This window comes from Tamandua tetradactyla, chromosome 12 (assembly GCF_023851605.1).
Source record: "Tamandua tetradactyla isolate mTamTet1 chromosome 12, mTamTet1.pri, whole genome shotgun sequence".
In the NCBI taxonomy this organism is placed as follows: domain Eukaryota; kingdom Metazoa; phylum Chordata; class Mammalia; order Pilosa; family Myrmecophagidae; genus Tamandua; species Tamandua tetradactyla.
Window position 1 is genome coordinate 75015612 of NC_135338.1, and position 22521 is coordinate 75038132.

The following is a 22521-nucleotide window of genomic DNA, read 5'->3' on the forward strand; positions in this document are numbered from 1 at the left end:
AGGGGCGAGGAAGGAGGCTGTGACCTAACTGATGGGGTCTACTCCCAGCCCCTGGGCCAGAGTGACGTTGACCCTTTGACCTCTTGGAATTGGCCCCATCCTTCTTTTTGAGCTTTGAGTATCACAGATATCTGGAAACCAAATGCATGTAAACTAACAAGTCAACTTTCTAACCAAGCAAATGGATTCAGCAGGTGGTTGCATAGAGCCAAACAGAACACCTCGGATGGGTTTGTCCATTTGTCTCTGAACAGAAGAGTCTAGAAGCCTTTGCCAGAGCTGGATGGGACCCAGAGCTGATCTGTTGCTGGAGCTGGCCACTATCCAGGAGCTGACTTGTGGTCTGGAGCTGGCAATGACCAGGAGGCCTGTGGATGGGCTTCTTTTATTCCAGGACTGACGCTGGAAGTAGGGACTATGTCCCTTAGCTCTCACAATACCATCTTGTGTTGGGCATTGTAGTAGGTCATGAATATTAGGTAGAATAGCTCTCAGAAGATGTCTGGCTAGAAATTCTGTCCCAAGAGACATCTTAAATTCTATAAGATTATCACATCTCTAGGTGGAAAGACAGAACATAAAAGTACAGAAATACTTAGAGATATTGTAAGTTTGGTTCCAGATCACCACAATAAAGTGATGTGATGGTTAAATTCTGGTGTCATCTTGGTCAGGTGATGATGCCCAGTTGTCTGGTCAGGCAAGTACTGGTCTCACCATTGCTTTAAGGATATTTCGTGGCTGGTTGATAAACTGGAAGGCTGGCTTATTTATTAAATCATCAGTTGATTGCAGCTGTGACTGATTATATCTGTGATCAACTAAGGGTGTGTCTCCCGCAAACAAAATAATCCAATCAGTCGAAGATTTCTAAGGAAAAACAGAGACTTTTTCACTGCTTCTTCAGCCAGCAAACCTCTTCTGTGGAGTTTGTCGTGACGCTTCATTGGAGCTGCCAGCTTCACAGCCTGCCCTGCGGATTTTGGACTCATCCATTCCCACGGTTACATAAGACACCTGTATAAATCTCATATTTATAGATATCTCCAGTTGGTTCTGTTTCTCCAGAGAACCCTGACTAATATGGCTTGGTACCAGGAGTGGTTCTTGAGAAACCGAATCTAAAAAATGTTTTTTTTTTTCTATTGGTTTTTCTATTCTGATTAGACACAAAGACAGTAATAACTGTTTCCAATAATCAAGATGACGTTGACAGTCTGTGGCATGAGTTGACAAGAGAAATATACAAAATATTGCCATTTGATTCTGCTCTTACATGAGGCAAGGCTCTGAGTGAGAGTGTTTTTGACACCTTAACAGAGTTTTTTGGAATCAAAACTGCTTGGCTGGTTGTTGTTAGATATGCTGGGTACAGTTATGAAGGAAAGGGATGAGCTGAAGCCTTCAAATTTGCAAATTAAGTGCGGTATGAAAGATAAAATTTTCCATGTGTGGCGTGAAAGAAGGACTCTGCTACACTGCCCCAAATTTACACTGTTAATGTTCTGCCCAGTTGCCCCAAGGAGACCTACAGTTTTTTATGAGGGTGACTGTGTATTGAGGAAAAGGAAATGTTAGATATTTCAGGGATTATTAGACACTGGTTCAGAAGTGACACTAATTTCAGGAGACCCAAAATTTCACTCTGGTCCACCAGTCAGCGTGGGGACTTACAGAGATCAGGTGATTGATGGAGTTTTCACTCAGGTCCATCTCACAGTGGATCCAGTGGGTCCCCAGACTCATTCTGTGGTCATTTTTCCAGTTACAGAATGCATAATTAGAATAGACATATTCAGCAACTGGCAGAATCCCCACATTGGTTCTCTGACTCATGGAGCGAGGGCTATTTTGCTAGGAAAAATCAAGTGGAAGTCATCAGAATTGCCTCTATTTAGCAAAATAGTGAGTCTTCAGAAGCAATACTGAATTCCTGGAGGAATTACAGAGAAAAGTGCCACTGTTAAGGACTTGAAGGATGCAGGAGTGGTGATTCCCACCACATCTCCCTTCAACTCTCCTACTTGGCCTGTGCAGAAAAATGATGGGTGTTGGAGGATGACAGTGGATTTTTGTAAACTTAAAACCAGGTGGTGGCTCCAATTGTAGCTGGTATTCCAGATGTGGTAACGTTGCTTGCACAAATCAACACACCACCTGGTACGTGGTAGATCTACTGATTTGGAAAATGTAATTTTTCTCGATAGCTGTCAGTATACCTTCAATATCCTGCCTCAGGGGTATCTCAACTCTCCATCCCTATGTCCAAATCTTTAGGGATCTTGATTGTTTTTCCCTCCCACAAGACATCACACTGGTTGATTATATTGATATCATGTTGATTTGACCTAGTGAGCAAGAAGTAGCAACTACTCCAGACCTATCAGTAAGGCATTTGCATGTTAGGGAATGATAGATAAATCCAACAAGAAACAGGGGCCCTCCACCTCAGTGAAATTTCTAGGTGTCTAGTGGTATGGGGTATTTCAAGATATCCTGTCTAAGGTGAAGGATAAGCTGTTGCATCTGGTCCCTCCTATGACTAAAAAAGAGGCACAACACTTAGTTGGTTCCTTTGGATTTTGGAAACAACATATTCCTCATTTGGGTGTGCAACTCCTTCCTGTTTACCTAGTCACCAGAGAAGCTGCTAGTTTTGAGTAGGGACCAGAACAAGAAGAGGCTCTGTGACAAGTCTAGGCTGCTGTGCAAGCTGCTCTACTGCTCGGACACTATGATCCAGCAGATCCAATGGTGCTGGAAGTATCAGTGGTAAATGAGGATACTGTCTGGAACCTTTGGCATGTCCCAATTGAAGAATCACAAGGCAGACCCTTAGGATTTTGGAGCAAAGCCTTATAAGCTGCTGCAGATAGCTGGTCTCCTTTTGAGAAGCAGCTTGTAGCCAGTTACTGGACCTTATTAGAGACTGAACGCTTAACCATGGGCCACCAAGTTACCGTGAAACCTGAGGTGCCTATAATAAACCTATCATGGCCCATCAAGCCATAAAGTTAGGCATGCACAGCAGCACTCTGTCATAAAATGGAAATGGTATATAAGAGATAAGGCTTCAGCAGGTCCTGAAGGCACAAGTAAGTTACATGAGGAAGTGGCCCAAATGCCCATGGCCCCCACTCCTGCCATATTACCTTCTCTTTCCCAGACCAGAGCTATGGCCCCTTGGGGAGTTCTTTACAGTCAGTTGACTGAGGAAGAGAAGACTTGGGCCTGTTTTTTAGATGGTTCTGCATGATATGCACGGACCCAGAAATGGACAGTTGCAGCAGTACAACCCCTGTTTTGGATGTCCTTGAAGGACAGTAGTGAGGGGAAATCCTCCCAGTGGGCAGAATTTTGAGCAGTGTACTTAGTTGTTCATTTTGCTTGGGAGGAGAACTGGCTAGAGGTATGTTTGTGTACTAGCTCATGGGGTGTTGCTAATGGTTTGGCTGGATGGTCAGGGAGTTGGAAGGAACATGATTGGAAAACTGGTGACAAAGAGGTCTGAGGAAGAGGTATGTAGGTAGACCTTTCTGAGTGGGCAAAAAACATGAAGGTATTTGTGCCCCATGTGACTGCTCACCAGAGGTTGACTTCAGCTTAGTAAGCTTTTAATAATCAAGTGCATCAGATGACCTATTCTGTGGATATGTCATCCTTTTTCCTCAGCCACTCCTGCTGTTGTCCAGTGGGGTCATGAACAAAGTCCCAGATGGGAGGGATGGAGGTTATGCATAGGCTCAGCAACATGGACTTCCACTCACCAAGGCCGACCTGGTTGTGACCACTGCTGAGCACTCAATCTGCCAGCAGCAGAGACCTACACTCAATCCTTAATATGGCACCATTCCCCGAGAATATCAGCCTGCTACCTTGTGGCAGGTTGATTACATTGGGCCACTTCCATCATAGAAGGGGCAGTGACTTGCTCTAACTGGAATAGGCTTATACTCTGGATATGGGTTTGCCTTCCCTGTACACAATGCTTCCACAAAAATTACCATCCATGGACCTATGGAATACCTCATCCACCATCATGGTATTCCACACAGCATTGCTTCTGATCACGGAGCCCACTTCATAGAAAATGAAATATGGGAATGGACACATGCTCATGGAATTCTCTGGTCTTACCATGTTCGCCATCATCCAGAGGCAGCTGGGGTGATAGAAAGGTGGAATGGTCTTTTGAAGGCCCAATTATGGTGCCAACTAGGTAGCAATATCTTGCAGGGCTGAGGTGATGTTCTTCAGGAACCTGATGCTCTGAATCAGTGTCCACTGTATGGTGCTATTTCTCTCATAGCCAGGATTCACAGGCTCAGGGATCAAGGGGGGAAATGGGAATGGCACCACTCCTATCACCCCTAGTGATCCACTAGAAAAAAATTTGCTTCCTGTCCCTGAAACCTTAAGTTCCACTGATCTACATGTCTTAGTTCCAAAAGGAGGAGTGCTCCTACCAGGAGACACAACGATGATTCTATTGAACTGAAAGTTAAGACTGCCACCTGGCCACTTTGGGCTTCTCATGCCTCTGCATCAACAGGCAAGGAAGGGGATTATTGCACTGTCTAGGATGATTGATTCTGACTATCAAGGGAAAGTAAGACTGCAACTACATAATGGAGGTAAAGAAAAGTTTTCTTGGAATACAGGAGATCCCCTAGGGCATCTCTCAGTACTCCTATGCCCTGCAATTAAAGTCAATGGAAAACTGCAACAACCCAATCCAAGCAGGACTACCAATGGCCCAGAAACTTCAGGAATGAAGGTCTGGGTCACTGCACCTGACAAAGAACCATGGCCAGTTGAAATACTTGCTGAGGAAAAAGGGAACGTGGAATTGGTAGTGGAAGAAGATAGTGATAAATATGAACTATGACCATGTGAACAGCTACAGAAATGAGGACTGTGATGGTGTGAATATTTCCTCCCTGTTTTGTTATGAGTATGTTTTTATTTGTGCATAAGAAAATTTCTTGTTTTCCTCTTATCATATGACATAAGTTGCATTATTCATGTTATAGTATTGAAGTTATAGCATATGAAGTTCAAGAGTGAATGCTACCTAAGGACTTGCACCCTATTCTGGAGAGATTTAGTTTATTTCTGGTTGTTCGCAGGGCAGTTGAGTATTGTTAGGTGAAACATATGCTTGTTATTGTGTTCTATTTGGAAATCAAACTTGTTTCAAGGTGATGTGTATAGCTGCCAAGTTGACAAAGGGTGGAGAGTGATGGTTAGATTCTCATGTCAACTTGGCCATGTGATGATGCCCATGTCTGTTGTCTGGTCAAGCAAACACTGGCCTGGCCATTGCCTCAAAGATACTACATGCCCATGCCTCTGTGACCCCATGAGGCAATGTCAGTTCTTCAGCTCTAAAATCAGAGTTAGGGTTTTGCATGGGCTCCAAAACTGAACGAGCTGATTTCTTGAGGTACTTGTAAGCTCTAAGGTGTACAATTTTATATAACAAAGTCCAGGCCAGAAAATTAACTCACTACTAGTTGGGTTGGTCTTAGTTTACCAAGACTCCTATGACAAATACCACAGACTGGCTGACTTAAATAACAGGGATTTATTGTCTCACAGTTTTGGAGGCTGGAAATTCGAAATCAAAATGTCATCAGGCCATGATTTCTTTGAAGTTTGTAGTGTTCTAATGGTGTCTTGTTGGTAACCCATCTCTGCTTCTGTCACATGACCATCTTTCTTCTTTTGTCTCCTATTGTGTCTCCAATTTCCTCTGCTTGTAAGGACTCCAGTCATATTAGATTAAAGCTGACCCTGATTCAGTTTAGTCTCAATTTCAGAAGGTCTTTGAAGAGTCTTTGGAAATGAGTTCACACCCACAGGACAGGAGGTGAGGACTTGAACATGTCTGTGTGGAGGACATGATCTAATTCACATCAGTGGGCCATACTGAAAAGAAAATATTTATAATAATAAATGTGTCCTCAGCCACAAATGGAATGCACAGAGAATAAATCAAACAATATAAAATAATAGTAAAATACCAATCAGAACAAACAGCCAAGTCCTGGGAACTCAGAAGTGAGGGCAGAAATCAGTGGCTCTTGGAGGCCTGGCCAACAAACGAGAGCACCTGCATGGATGCACAAGAGCACGTGCATGGACATACACACCTGTCCACTCATTATGGCCTGGTCTGGCAATAATTGGAAACAAGTAACACAGAGTCTCACTGACTCCCTTTTGGTCACAAGTAGTGCTTCATCATGGATGTATACTCCCAGCCTACCCAAGACCCTGGAGAGGCCTTGCCCCTTTGCAGCCTCCTGTAATCTGGTGGTCGAAGTGAAGTCCAGATGCAGCAACTTTGAGTGGCAATTCCATGACTGAGGGAGGTTCTCTGCCCTCATTTGCCCTCTTCAGGACAGTGAAACAGGAGCATCTCCCTGCAACCTGGCTCCCTCTTTGGGAATGGATGCAGAGCAGGCTCACCCGGGGTGCTCTGGGGAGCTTCTGGGTTATGCTCAGCTTCTGCCCCAGGTCTAGCTCCCCATCCTTGTCCTCCTGGCTCTCACCTCTGTACTTTAGTCCCTGTCTGTCACATACCCCTGGCCACATCTGGAGAGGACATTGGACAAAATGCTCTCTTGGCCACCCAGCAGCTTTTTCAATGGCTTCTGCATGGAGAGCTGGATCACTGAGGCTACAATTCAAGGTGTGGCAAGTTTAATATGGTTGGCAGTGGCTTTGCAGTACCACACTCTCAAAAACTTAAAAAATTTGATTTGATTGCAATCAGCTCCCTGGGCTAGCAGCCACACTGTCTTTGGACTTAGTTATGGATACTTTGAGCTCACTGGGGGACCCTGCTCTTGGCCTCTTTTCTCTGAGCCTGTTTGTTCACCTTAAACCAATCAAATATCTTTTCAAAAAGTGTGACAACCATGCCCATTTCCCCCCTGGCTGTGTGCTAATTTAAGAATCTCCTACTGGCTAGAGGTGAAAGAGATGTAGTTGTACACTTGTCCATCCCAGAACATCTGGTTTCCCCTTTGCCATCGCTTTTGGCTGCACAGAGGTCACCTCTTTCCTGAACTCACATCCGCGTTTCAGTACTTAACTAATCCTGCAAACCCCAGAGCTGTTCTGCCTCATGATTTTTAACCCCAAATTCCCAGGCTCATTGGATACATTTTCTGTTTTCTTGGTTATGGCAGTTGGCACTTTTACCACAAGTTTCCCACTGTGTCACATAAAGAGCCTCTTCCACTTGTGGCCCACTGACTGTTCTGAAGCCTTCACCTCCTACTGTAGGCTTCTGCTGTGCAGCACCTCACTTCTGGGCCAATTTCTGAATTGGTCAACATTTGTTGTGTCAATCACTTGCCCCAACATCTCGGTGCTTTCTCACTGTGCTTTCTTGCCCCCAGTGCATGAGGGCTGTGGCCACAGCCTCCCACAGGCTTGTCTGGACCCTCTGCCATGACAGTTGCTATCACAGGATGGTGGATGCTTAGCAGGCGCCTCACCTTCTATGAACCAAAAAAGTCACATGGCCTGAGCATTGTCAGCGTGGTAGGCTTTAACCCTGTAGGGCAATATGGCCCAAGGGACAAGTTCCCAGAAGAGCACTTTCCTTTGCTTTTACTCTGAGGCTTCTGGAAAGGGGCTTCCAAATAACTGTCAGGGGTCAGGAGACACTAGAGTGGTTCTGAGAAAGGTTGCAGAAAGACCCAACTTCACATGTTTAGCCTAGCATTTCTCAAGCTTACTGGACCACGGGGTCCTTTGTTGAGCTACAGATATCCATGCTTTGGGGAAGTCCAGATCTTTGGAAACATAAGCACTCATGTGTGTCTGCCCAATACAGCAATGGCTGGAAGTGCTGCTGGAATTGTGGGCTGGCCTAAGAGGGGGGCTGCGCAAGGGAAGGGTCACACAGGAGCAGAAGCCAGATGGATGCTGTGCCGAGAGGCTCATTTGAACCTGAAGTTGCCATTTGAGGTGGCCATTAGAGAAAATTCATTCAAAATTAAGGCTGGTATTTCAAAAGCACTGATCCTAACCAAAACAGCACACCTGAATTAATTTGGTCCTTTAATAATTTTTCTTTCCCTCCGTCTGTCCCTCCCTCCTTCCATCCCTCCTTTTCTTCCTCCTTTCCCTTCTCTCCCTTCTTTCCCTCCCTCCCATCCTTCTCTTCCCCACATCTCTCCCTTTCTTTCACCTTTTGTAAGTATAAGGCTACATTATCATAATAGCAGAATATTTAGTGTTTATTTATAACCAGAATAGCTGACAGTTCTTTTGGTCATTAACTACATCATAGGACATGCAATTAAAGTACAATTTATCATCACCCTTGAAACTACTTCATAATCTAACAAAGGAAGTGACTGCCCATCTTAATAGGGGCAGTAGATTTTGAGGATGATTTTAGATTTCTGGGCTATACCACATGTAACAAATACAATGTAGGGACAAATGGTAGCTTGTTAAAACTGTTTACCAAATGCTTTGAAACCTCTGAGCAGGATGTATTTTTTTGTGTGTAGATTTCATGACACCATGCACAGCATTTTACTATCTTTCATGAAGCTTTCCCTGGTTTTAATGTCAAGTGCATTAAAAACCACTTTTAACCAATTTTTAAAAACATACTCTACATGATGCTTTTAAAAAATAGAAAATAAAATAAGGCAATTCAACTTGCCTTGAAAAATGATGAGAGAGAAAAGTGCCTTACATCGTGGCTACCTACTTAGTTGGATTAAACAAAAGCAGTAGAAATTAAACACAGAGATAGGTTGTTTTAATTCCTGTGCTGACTCTGCCTTCCCACACCTTGTCATCCTCATGTCTTTCCTTCCTCTGCTTGCTTTCCTTTCCTCTCCCCACGACCCTGCTTGGTCCAGAGCAGGCCTTTCTCCTCTGTGGGGCTTCCTAGCCCACACCTGCTCACGTCAAGCTCTCTGGACACTCTGACACATGTCCCTGTTGATTTTGTTTTCCAAACACTTATCACTCTGACGTTGTCCTTGTTTACTGGAAAGTGGGCCCTGTGCAGATGGGGACCCAGCCTCTCCTTTTATTGCTGCCTCCTCAGTGTTGAGAGCATTGCCTGGCCCTGAGGCGGCTACACACGTATTTTTCAATTAAGATAAACACTTTGCTCTGAAAGTTCTTTATATTCTGATGGAATTAATCTCAACTTTCCAAATTTAGGAAGTTTCTGAATTCTGGAATGTGAAGGATCCTTGGAGTCATCTAATGTAACCTCTACACATTATTTTTAAATTGATTTATTTGTCTATGCACATATATATAATATAGGCATATAGAAATATTTTATTTTTGCACTGTGAATGATATGTGGAATAGGGTATTAAGTTCTGTCTTCAATGAAATGTTACAATGACTTGGCGGAGAGCAGCGATGACTTTTGGGTTCTGTTACCTTTTAATTTTGAGATCATTGTAGATTTATGTGCACTTATAGGAAATAAAATAGTAACATCTTACAAAACTGCAGTAAAATTTCACAATCAGGATATTGACACTGACATAGTCTAGATACAGAACATTTCTGTCACAATGGTGTATCTTGCTCTCCTTTTATAGTGACACCCAGATTCCAGATCCTCCCTCCATAACCCCTGGCAACCACTAGTCTGTTCTCAGTTTCTATGATCTTCTCATTTCAAGAATGTCATATAAATGGAATGTATGTCACCTTTGGGATTAGATTTGTCATTCAGCATCATTCTCTGGAGACTCATCCAAGTCATTGCTTGCACCAGTAGTAGTTCATTCTTTTTTGTTGCTGAATGGTGTTCCGTAGTATGAATATACCTCAGTTTGTTTAACCATTCTCCCATTGAAAGCTATATGGGTTGTTTTTAGTTTTGGGCTATCACAAATAAAGTTTCTGTGAATATTTGTGTGTAGGTTTTTAAAAAAATATTTTTATTGACAAATGTTCACATTTGTCATGTATTGTCTTATATTGACAAATGTATACCATGTATGGACATATGGCTCACAATATCATCACACAGTTGTATATTCATAATTATGTTCATTTTTAAAACGTTTGCATCGCTCCAGAAAAGAAATAAAAAGAAAAAAGAAAAAACTAATACATTCCGTACCCCTTACCCCTCTCTCTCATTGACCACTAATACTCCAATCTGCTCAATTTATTTTACCCCTTATCCCCCCTATTATTTATTATCTGTATTTTTTATTCATCTCTATACCCTGGATAAAAGAAGCATCAGACACAAGGTTTTCACAATCACACAGTAACATTGTAAAAGTTATATCATTTTGTGTATAGGTTTTTGTGTGAACCTAAATTTCATTTCTTTGGGATTAATGTTAAGGAGTGTGATCACTGGGTTGTTTGTTTAGGTCTGTGTGAAATTGCCGTATTCTTCCACCATTTTACATTCCTATCAGCATGGCATATGGGATTCCATTTTTCTGCATCCTTGTCAGCAATTGGTGTTGTCAGTATTGTTTGTTTTAGCCATTCAAATAGGTGTGCTGGGATATCTCACCATTTCTTGCCTCAAAGAACTTTCAGGAGCAGTTAGGCTTCTCCTTCCATCTCATTCTGTGGCTCAGAACCACGTTCTGCACTTAGCTCCCACACTTGTTGCTTGTGAGCTATGAGGTTTGAGGTGTAGGAAGAGGGTGTAGGGATGTGTTGACTCTCCAGTGCATGTGTAGGAAGAGGAACTTTATGCAATCCTTTGTTATTTCCTTATTTTAAAAATCATTTTTGACCCATTGGCCCCAGATTTTCTTTAAGCTTCCTAGTTGAAAAATTCTTAAACATAGAAATTTAGGGAAACCCATAATTATGTCTTAACTCATCTTTAGAACCACTTAGCTTAAAAAATTTTATTCCACATACTATGACTGTTAGCTTTTTTCTTTCTTTCCCTCTCTCTTTCTCTATTTCTTCCTTTCTTCCTTCTTTCCTTCCATCCATCCTTCCTTCTGTCCTTCCTTTCTTTCTTTCATCAGAAGAGAAGATTTCTTCTCTTACATGGTTGTGGTGCCTCCACTACTTGTGTAATGGAATGGGTTTCATAGTGAGGAGACCAACTCCATCCATGTTTCTTAATAATTAGACAACAGAGAAGAGTGTGAGACAGCCACAAGCTGACCTGGCACCCAGGGGTGAGTCGGGCTCCACAGAAGGGAGCTTAAGAAGCACCATGCCATGTGTCAGCTGGCTGAGACCTGCCCTCCCCTACTCCCATTAGAAGGGCCCCATTAACTCTTAGGAACTGACTTCATTGAACCTGTCTCCATCTCAGAGTTGGAGGGTACCTAGAGCATTAGTGCAGTTTTCTGATTTTAAGATAAGAAAACCATGCCCCAATTGGAGAGAGAATGTACCCTGGAGTAGAAAACCCCACATCTAAACCCGACTCATGGCTAACTCAATTTGTGGCACTGGCAAAATTAATCAGCCTCCCTGAGACTATTTCCTCATCTTTCAAATGATAGTAATGAATTTCTGTCTCATGAGTCTGTTATGGATGGAATTGTGTTCTCCAAAGAGGCCCAACTCCTGGTCCTGTAAATGTGAACTTACTCGTAAATGGGATCTTGAAGATGTTATTAGTTAAGATGAGACAGAACTGGATAAGGGAGGGCCCTAATTCAATGTGACTGGGGTCCTAATAAGGGGAGGAAGTTTAGACCCAGACAAAGATAGAGAGACAGAGGGCCATGTGATAGAGGCAGAGGTTGAATTATGCTGTCCTAAGCCAAGAATGCCACGGATTGCTGATCACCCTCCAGAAACCAGGGGAGAGGCCTGGACAAAATTCTCTCTTTTAAACATAGCCCTACCCACACATTGATTTCAGACTTCTAGCTTCTAGGACATGAAGCAATACATTTCTGTTGCTTAAGTCACCCAGTTTGTGGCACTTTATTATATAGAAGCCATGGCAAATGAAGATAGGTTTCTTGTGAAAAGTACCGAGTTGGTGTTTATAAAGCATTTATCGGTAAAAGTTACCCACTGTGGTAGTTGTCTATTTTAGTTTGCTAATGCTGCTGGAATGCAATACACCAGAGATGGACCAGCTTTTATAAAGGGGATTTATTCAGTTACAAATTTACAGTTCCTTGGAGGAAAGACAGCTAGTGTTCATCTGGGTTTCTCTGTTACGTGGGAAGGGACACAGTGACATCTGCTGGCCTTCTCTCTTGGCGTCTGGGTTCAAATGGCTTTCCCCAGAGTGATTCCCTTCTACATCTCCAAACGGCATGGTCTGTGTTGGCTCTGAGCTCTGAGTTGAGTGTGTGTTGGGCTGTGCTGTGTTGAGCTCTCTTCTGACCTCTCTTTTAAGCCTCCAGCTAATTAAATGAAATGTCACTCATTGTGGAAGGCCCTCCCCTTAGCTGACTGCAGATATAATCAGCCATAGATGAATTTCACATGCTAATGATTTAAAGTCCATGGCAACAGAACAACTGGACACCATCACCTGGCCAAGTTGACACCTGAACCTAACTACTACATTGTCCAGTACAGCTAGCAAGTGACTAGCCATCAGATATCTTGGTTCTTTGTTTGAAAATCTCTGCTCCCCTCAGATAAAGTTAGCTGAAAGGTAAAATCAGCAAGAAGTGAATGTGCTGCTGATGTAGATTGCAGGGGCGGTCTTGAAAAGATTCTTATTCTCTGTGAAGTAGGTAGGGTAGAGAAACGAACCCTGAGACACTGAGAGAAAAAACTTGGTTTTGGGCCTCGGCTTGGTTATGTTCTACTACTTTAGTTAGACAGCTGTAAATGTAGGAAAGAATACCTGCCCTACCTACTTCCTAGGGCTGCCCTAAGAAATAAAGAAAGAAATATTGTTAAAAAGTATTGTAAAGTGAAATTGAAAAGCAGACCACAATGGAAAGAACAATTCAAATTTGGTAGCAATTCACTGGATTTCAGACATTTATATTTTAAACAAATACACCAACTCTTAAAAAATTTAAACTGTAAAATACCTCAAAAACCTAACTTTGAAATGAATAATACAAATTATAAATGAAATGACTTTAAGCAGAATTTGAGTTTCAGGAAATTACTGATAAGGGGAGTCAGGATCTGAGAGCTGGAAGCTGTAAAATCATTGAACAAAAACCACTTTAGAATGTTAAGAAATGAAAATCTCTTGTTTAATTTTCTGCTCATCCTTGCTACTCTAGTTTTAGTACCATAAATTCACCTTTTGGAAGTATACAATTACTTTTTTTGTATTTAGAGAGTTTTTCAAACAATACCAATCCAGTTTTAGAACATTCCACCACCTCTAAGATCCATTTGCAGTCACTCTCTGTTCCCCCCTCTAGCCAGAGACAATCCTGTTTTATCTGCCTCATTAAATTAAAGTTACCTTTTCTGGACAGTTCATATAAATAGAATGATACAATATGCAGTATTTCACTTCTGGTTTCTTTCACTTAGCATAATGTTTTGAGGTTCATCCATGTCATAGTATCAGTAGTTCTATGTTGTTGCATGTACCAAATTTGTTCATCCATTGATCATGAATGGCCATTTAGAATGTTTCTACTTTTTCAATAATGTTGCTATAAACATTCATGTTTTGGTGTGGACATTTGTTTGCATTTTTTGGGGGGGCAGATTCCTAGGAGTGGAATTGCTAGGTCATATGGCAAGTTTATATTTAACTTTTAAAGTAAATACCAAACTGCTTTTTTACAATGGCTGTGGCATTGCACATTTCTCCAGTGTTGTATGAGGATTCTTGACAATCCTGGATAATGTCAGATGTTTTGATTATTCCATTTCATGGGTATGAAGTGCTATTTCATTGTGGTTTTGATTTGCAAGTACTGAATGACTAATGATGTTGAGTATCCTTTCATTTACTTTTTAGCTATATGGATATTTTCTTTAAATAAGATCTTTAATTCTCTCACAATGTTTTTTAGTTTCGTGTCAAATGTTGCACTTCTTTTGCTAAATTTATTCCTGGTTATTCTATTCTTTTTGATGCTGTTGTGAATGGAATTATTTTCTCATTTTCAGACCATTCACTGTAAGTATAGATTAATGATTTACATATTACCATTATGTCTGGCAATCTTGCTAAACTCATTTATTTGTTCCAATCCCTATCTGAGGGATTCCTTGGGATTTTGTGCATTGAGTTGTGTAATCTGTGAATAAAGGCAGTTTTATTTCTTCATTGCCAACATGGATACCTTCATTTTTTACCCCTATTTCACACTAGCTAGAATTTCTAGTAAAACGTTGATGAGAAGTGGTAAGAGCAAACATCTTTGACTTGGTCCTGGTCTTCAGGGGAAAGCTTTCAGTCTTCCACCATTAATTCTATTTGCTGTAGGATTTTCATAGATGCTCTTTGTCAGGTTGAAGAAGTTGCCTTCTATTCTTTGTTTGTCAAGAGTTTTTTTCCCATGAGTAGGGATTGGATTTTATCACATGCTGTCTCTGTTTCTATTGAGGATTTTGTGTGGATTTTTTCCTTTATTCTGTCAGTGTAGTGAATTACATTAATTGATATTCAACATAACCCAATCTTGCACTCCTGGAATATGATCCTTCTTTTTTTTATATTGCTGGATTTGGTTTTCTAATATTTTAGTAAATAATTCTGTGTTTATGTTCATGATGGGTATTCATCTGTAGTTTTCTTTTGTCGTTGTGATATCCTTACCTGGATTTGGTATTAGGGTAATATTGACCTCATATTATGAGTTGAGAAGTGTTTCCTACTGCTATATTTTCTGAAAGAGTTTGGAAGGATTAATTTTAAGTAGAATGGATACGTAGTTGATATAATATATGTTGCATTTTCAACAAAATATTACAAGACATTAAAGAAACAGGAATATATGACCCATACTGAGAGAAAAATCCAGTCAATGGAAATGATCTCTGAGTGCCTCTAGGTGATAGATTCAGTAAACAAAAACTTCAAAGCAGCTGGTGTAAATATTTCCAAAGAACTAAAAGAAACTATGTTTATAAAATTGAAGAAACAGGTGATAACAATAAATCAAGAAGAAAAGATTCTCACTAAGTGAAAAAAATTATAAAAAAGAACCAAGGAGAAAATCTGGAATTAAAAATTATTATAATGCATTTCCTAATTTGACTTGCATGAACAGTTTAATTGAATACCATAAATACATGGAACCTGGAATAGGGCATGAGATTTTATTGGTTTGTCCAGGTTAGTTTGATGCCCCAATAAATCCCAGAGTGATTTGAACAGTGAACAAAGAAGTATTTGCAAAGACCCCTTGGAGGAACGGGGAGAGAGGGGGAAAAATTCAACTCCCCCATTTGGACAATTCCTGATATTCTCTCAAGCAGTGGGGACAACCAAATCAATAGGTGGAGCCGTCAATCTTGGGGTTTGCCCCTATGAAACTTATCCCTGCAAAGAGTAGGCTAAACCTACCTAACATTAGGCCTAAGACTCACCCCCCAGAGAACCTCTTTTGTTGTTCAGATGTGGCCTCTCTTTCTCTCTCTTAGCCAACATGGCAAGCGAACTCACTGCCCTCCCCAGTCTCTGTGGGACATGACTCCCAGGGCTGTAAACCTCCCTGGCAATGTTGGACAGAAATCCTGGGATGAGCTGGGACTCTGCATCAAGGAATTGATAAAACCTTCTTGACCAAAAGGGGGAGAAATGAGACAAAATAAAGTGTTAGTCTTATTTTGAAATCTCTCAGTTAGGCTGAGAGATTTCAAACAGAGTTGAGAGATTATCCTGTATTACATAGATATCCCCCTTTTTAGTTTATGGTGTATTAGAATGGCTGGAGGGAAGTACCTGAAGCTGTAGAACTGTGTTCCAGCAGCCACATTTCTTGAAGATTATTGTATAATGATATAGCTTTTGCAATGTGACTGTGTGATTGTGAAAACCTGTGTTTGATGCTCCTTTTATCTATGGTATGGACAGATGAGTAAAAAATATGGATAAGAAATAAACAAATAATAGGAAGAACAAAGGTAAAAATAAATTGAGTATATTGAAATATACAAATATCAACATGCAGATCAATAGAGGAGAATTATATATTCATATATGTATAGTCAATTGACTTTTGACATAGATGCTAGGGTAAGTGGTTGGGAAAGGATATTTTGTTCATCAGAAAAATTGGGACAAGTGGATAACCACATGCAAAAAGATCTCTTACACTCTTATCTCACACCATGTGCAAAAATTAACTCAAAATCAACCATGGACTTAAATGTAAGAGCAAAATTGACAAAACTTGTAGAAGAAAACATAGGAGAAAATATTCAAAATCTTGGATTAGGCAAAAATTTTTCAGGTACAACACCAAAAGCATGGTCCATAAAAAAAATTAATAAATTGGGCCTCATCAAAATTCAAAACTTTTGAACTTCAAAACATACCATTATGAAAACAAAGGACAAACCAAAGACTGGGAGAAAATATTTGTAGAACATATATTCTATGAAGGATTTATATTAGGAATTTGTATAAAGAAGCTTTACAACTCATAAGAAGACAAGCTATCCAATTAAAATATGGGCAAAAGATATGGCATTTCACCAAAAATGTGTCCAGACATTTCATTTCATGTAGCCATAGGGATGGCTAATAAGTAGACGAAAATATGCTCAATATCATTTTCATTAGGCAAATGAAAATGAAAACCACCATGTGATACCACTTCACATCTACTGAAATGACATAATAAATACAGTCAATAACAAGCGCTGATAAGAATGTGGAGAAGCAGCAACGCTCAGACATTACTGGTGGGAATGGTACAGCTACTTTGGGAAATGGATTGACAGTTTCTCAAAAAGCTAAACATGAAACTACCATACAGCCCAATACTCCTATGTACGTATCTACTCAAGAACAATGGATACATATTTCCATAGAAAGACTTGTGTACACATTCATAGCAATGTTATTCATAATATCTCCAAACTGGAAGGAACCTAAAAGTCCATCAATGGAGAATGTATAGACAAAATGTGGTATGTCCACACAATAGAATACTATTCAACATAAAAAGGAATAAACTACTGATACATGGTTTACCATGGATGAACCTCAAAAATGGTATACAAAGTGAAAGTGCTGGAGAGAAGAAATAGCTTATCTTATGGTCCCATTTCTATAACATGTCCAGAAAAGACACATGTATTGAGACAGAAAGAAGATTAGTGGTTGCCTGGGGCTCAGAATGGTAACTAGAGTCACCCTAAATGGACACGAGGGATCTTATTGAGGGTGGGAAGGGGGGTTGAAAATGTTCTATTCTTGATTTGTGGTGCTGGTTGTATCACTTGGTAAAGTTACTAAAAAATCATTGAATTGTACACTTGAAATGGGCAAATTAGAATATGTAAAATATACCTCAACAAAATCTGTTAAAAAAAGCGTGTTAGACAGGAGATGATGGCTGAAGTGGGTTCTTTGAGGTATTAGAGAAAGGAAAAGACTGCAACAGGGCGTTGCCTCCTCCTTGCACTGGCCTACCCATGGCAGTCTTGCTTGATGGATTGGTGGCAAATGAAGATTGGTATCTACTCTGCCTTTTCTTCAGATTTCATTTTAGAAGTCTCACTTTCATTGGAATAATAATTTGATACAAAGATACTTTCATGATTCAGTGATAACACTGAACTCCCAATTAGATTAAGTGTTTGGCTGTGTACCTTTGGTTTAATAAGAGTCTTGGTAATTGGGCAGAATTGATTTATGTTGTAGAACTAATTGTCCAGTTGCCTAGGGATTCAATGGTAAATAATTAATGACAATTTACTGCAGGTTTCCTTATAGGGCTTTATCCAGCCTTTTACTGTTTTAATCAGGGTGATTTAATTATTCAGGGAATGAAAGGCACTTTCTTTAGAAGGCACACTAGTGTGTGTGTAGTTTGGGGAGGGGGCAGGGAAGTACAGACTCTGAAACAGCAAGACTGTGATTTCTTTATCATTTTAATAGATATGGCATAGAATGGCAGATGTTAACTGATACGCTTATCAGTGCAGGCTTTTATTTGTTTTAAACACCCTGTGGACTGAAATGCAAGTTTCTCTTCGGTAATTTCTTATGTTTCATTCTAGATTGTTCACAGGACTCTGGCAGCCATGTTGGGTTCCCTTGTAGCAATAGCTGTGCTGGCTGTGATTGGTGATGTAAGTTGTAACATTCCAAATAATTGACTTATCTCTGGATGGGATGTCAGACCGAAAGATATTCCAGAAATCAGGCCTTGGCTGGTACTTTTCATCCTTTAATATACTATTCCCCCTTTTTTTTCACTCCAGGAACTATGCTAGAGATCCTAAATAGGAAACTTTACTATATTGATAAATATTTTCATTTAATTTTATTATACACATGCCCACACATCCCACTGGTGTTATTACCCATTTTATGTCCAGCTGAGGAAAGGCACATCAAGGTCATACACTTGCCCAGGGCCATGTAGCTGACTGGGGTTATAAGGATGTCAGCCCTTGGGAATGGAGGAGACCAATATGTCTGGAACAGAAGATGGTGGGGTAGGGCTGTGTTCTACAGATACCAGGAGCACCCTGGAGAAACACACCTGGGAGGGAGAGGGTACTGCCCTGGACTAAAGATGGTCAATCTGGCAGGCACATGCAGAATGAATATGGGGAAGCAAGGAAGGTTGAGTGCCCCCTGGAGATGGAGACCTGGAGAGGTTTGAAGGCAATGCTGGAGCTGAACAAAGGAGACCCAAAAAGGGCCTATAGACAAGGATTTGAGAACAGCTATACAGAATTAAATGGATTGTTCTGGAAACAGCTATTAGAAGCCATTCAATACAACAATGAACAATAACTAGTTTTAAAAAAATGAGTAGGATAGGGGGGTGAAGGTGTTCAGTTAGTTATTTATTTGGATTGTTAAAAAAAGCAATTAAAAAAGAATGTAGATGCAACCTGAAAGCACTAGTAAGAACTTGAATTTTTCTTGGCTAGAGTTGGTCCAGACAAATTGTAACCCTAGAAGTAAAATACCCCAGAATCCTAAAACTTAGGCATAAAACCACTACTGTTTTTAGTAATTATTAAAGGAGGAGTATATGTCCTGTTCTATTTTAAAAATTCACTCATGCGATCCACAGTGGGCATGTGGTGAAGTGAAACATGCTGGCGTCAGGCTGCCACCATGAGATCCTCACCCAGAATGCAGAGCCTGGAGAGTGGAGTCACCTTGCTTTCGGCATTCCCAGTTCCTGGTTGGCAATGACCCCCACCTTTCCCACTCAACGAGATTGTTAGACCAGAGGGGAGTGAGCAGGGGAAAGGCTTTGAAATGTAGAACAAGTGGTGTCCTTGAAGTCATTGTCATATTGGCCTCATCACTACACTTAGTGGACTCCACTAAGAATCCATCCAGCAAAAATTAATTACAATTCTTCATAGAATTGCTAGGGACAGGTTTGAGTTATCTTTTTGTTTTTTGTTTTTTTTAATTGCTAAATGTGTAGGTTTGACATTACAGTTGATTTGTATTGCCAGCATTTTTCAGAGTTGATACCCTCCCATTTTAAAGGCAAGTGGGGTAGTATGGTTTCTTATTTCTGACTCTGGCCCAGTGAGTGGGTCCACAGTAAAGGGAAACATCTTTTTACAGTTCACCACAGGTGGGCTTTGCACAGGACTAATTGGCACATTTGTCTTTGATTGCAGAGACCTAGCCTGGCCCATGTGGTGGAGTGGATTGATTTCGAGACCCTGGCCCTGCTGTTTGGCATGGTAATTATAGTCTTGACATTGGGACCTGGCTCTACACCTTCTGGGACCTGAGAGATATCTCCTGTTTTGTCATTGCTGATACTCCTTCACTTGATCAGAGACACTGTCCCTCTTGATGGTCAGGGCTTGATTGAGAAGTGTTAGCATGTGATATCTAATTCCTCCTGAGAAGAGATTGAATGGCTCATTAGTGCTCTAGTTAGTCAGCCATAGGATTTAAGTCTAACACTTGGTGATGGAAAAAAATCACCTCTTAGAAAACTGAGGAATTTTTTTTAGTTACTGCCCTTGAAATATAAACTGCAATAAATATCCCAAATATGTCAAAATGTTTCAGTGAATGCAATCATACTTTTAATTATATGGATAAAGGAGGACATTGTCCTGAAGCAATAGTTCATGTGTTTGTTAATTTATCAGCCAAGTGGTCACTCTGCAAAGGCTTCACCCTGTGGGCTGTAAAGAACGTCCCCAAATTGAGTGCAATAAAATAATTTTAATACTCACAAGGAGGCTAGTTTGGGGACACAAGTCATAAACCTGGGTAGCACTGGGGGTGGCCACCAGTGCATTCTTGAACATATCTCAAAAGTTTGGGTGGCATGAAGGAAGGTCCCCTTTCTGAACTAGAAGACCCATTCTGTATTAAGCAGTTCCCTCACATATACTTATTTCCTTGTTAGCATTTCATCCCTTCTATAGGTTGAAGACTATTCTCAACTTCCATCTGGCCCAAACTAGCCTAGCCATCAGCTCTGGGCTGGCTTATGGAGGGGCAAGGCAATGGTTTTGGGCTTCTTGGAGGAAGTAGTATTTGTATCAGGTCCTGAAGAGTATACAGAGTTTGGGCATCTGGAGAGAGGGAAGGAGGCATATCTTATAAAATAAAATTTTAAAAATTAAACGAATAGTTTAATTCATTTTTTTTTCACTTGAAATCAGGTCATTAAGTACTTGTACGTTCGATGATTCTAGGACTAAGGGGATGCAAAGGTAGATAGCCTACATGACCAGTTCCCTGTCTCCCTGCCCTTTTTCACATTTGGCAGTCAACTACCCTCATGGCCATGTACCCCATGTCCAGAGCTCTGGTCTCTCTTGGTTCTCTGGGCAACCTACTTACTCATGTTCCCCTGAAACATGAAGCACCCTGTTCTGCAGACAGCCCCCACTGTGTCAGAATGAATTGTGTTAGAATGAATGTCTGTGGGTGCTCTAGATAAAGTAGATATTTGTACTGAGTCTAAACTTACCTTTGGGCCATTTTAATTTTGTATAGTTTATTTGAAGAAAAATTGAACCTACTCTTTACCAACTACTTTAATTTACATTATTTTATTGAATTCTCACAACAACCCTACAAGGTACAGGAAATTAAGAGGTGAAAAAATTGAAGTATGGAAAGGCTAAACATATTATTTTTTGCTCAAAGTTAAGCTACATGACAGAATCAGGTTTTGAACCAGCATCATCTATACTTTGTAGTCTGCTGAGTTAAGAACTAAAATGTAGACTATTCCAGAAAGCTCAGGCTACTTGATATACTTGGTTGTTTAAGTTTTGAATAATTGGGGCATTACTTTTTATTAACCTGGGATAGTTGTACTCACCAAAACATTATGGTAAGTAGGCACTATGGGTTCATTTAAAACCCAGAGAATAATCTTTTCAATGTAATTGCATGTCTTGATTGATTTGGTGACAGAAATCAGTTAGGAAAGAATATTTAACTCGGTTTTAAAATAGTAAAATGTTTAATTGTTGTTTGTGTGGACAAGTAGGGGCAGAAGGTAAGATTCTGCTCCATTTTTTTCTTGCCTTTGACTTTCTGACTGTGAGCAGGTCATCTCAATTCTCTCCCCGCAGGTGTCCTAGTCCATAGTATGGAGAACAGTAACAGTACCTGGTTTTTATTGCAAGGATTAGATAGAATGATAATGTACCTCGGGGACAAATCCCTGGAACAAAATATAAGTGCTAAACCACTAACAAGAGGCTCAGGAAGCTAATTAGTTCTTTTAGGGGTGGAGAGGTGATGAGACTGGGAGATGATAAGCTTTTAGAAAGAGAATGAAGGACGTGATGAGGAGGAAGCTTTTTCTTAAAGGCCATAGCTCAAATTGGTAACTGATTACTCTGATGTTGTTTCAGTGTGGTACTCTCCTAATTCTCCTTGTCTCCTTTCTTTTTTCCCCCATAGATGATCTTAGTAGCCATATTTTCAGAAACTGGATTTTTTGATTATTGTGCTGTCAAGGTAGGTTTGATGAAGTATTTAATTGTTGCACATAAGCTAATTGATATATTTATTTGTTTATTTTTTGCATGGGCAGGTACTGGGAATCAAACCCGGGTCTCTGGCATGGCAGGCGAGAACTCTGCCACTGAGACACTGTAACCTGCCCGATATATTTATTTTTACACCATTGCATATTTAGTAAATGAAACTACCACATAAGGCAGATATTTTTATTTATTTATTTATTTTTTACATAGGCAGGCACCGGGAACTGAACCCGGGTCTTCGGCATGGCAGGTGAGAACTCTGCCTGCTAAGCCACTGTGGCGTGCCCAAGGCAGATATTTTAATGTTGCATCCTCCTTTTCAAAATGACTTCTGCAACTCTGAGTACCATTGCCATGCTAAGAACTTATATGGCTCTGAGCGACACTTTCAATTGCCCTAATCAATAACTGGAAGAGAGAGCAAGGAAAAGAGAACTCAGATTG

General features: G+C 40.5%; 1 protein-coding gene across 1 annotated transcript in view; it reads left to right on the forward strand.

Annotated features, from left to right (window-relative positions):
- Positions 1–22521, forward strand: part of OCA2 (OCA2 melanosomal transmembrane protein) — a 366025-nt gene that overhangs the window by 102284 nt on the left and 241220 nt on the right. Inside the window, exons 9-11 of the mRNA XM_077122323.1 lie at positions 18127–18198; positions 19726–19791; positions 21992–22048. Of these exons, the coding sequence (XP_076978438.1) occupies positions 18127–18198; positions 19726–19791; positions 21992–22048 (195 nt within the window). The remainder of the gene's footprint in view (positions 1–18126; positions 18199–19725; positions 19792–21991; positions 22049–22521) is intronic.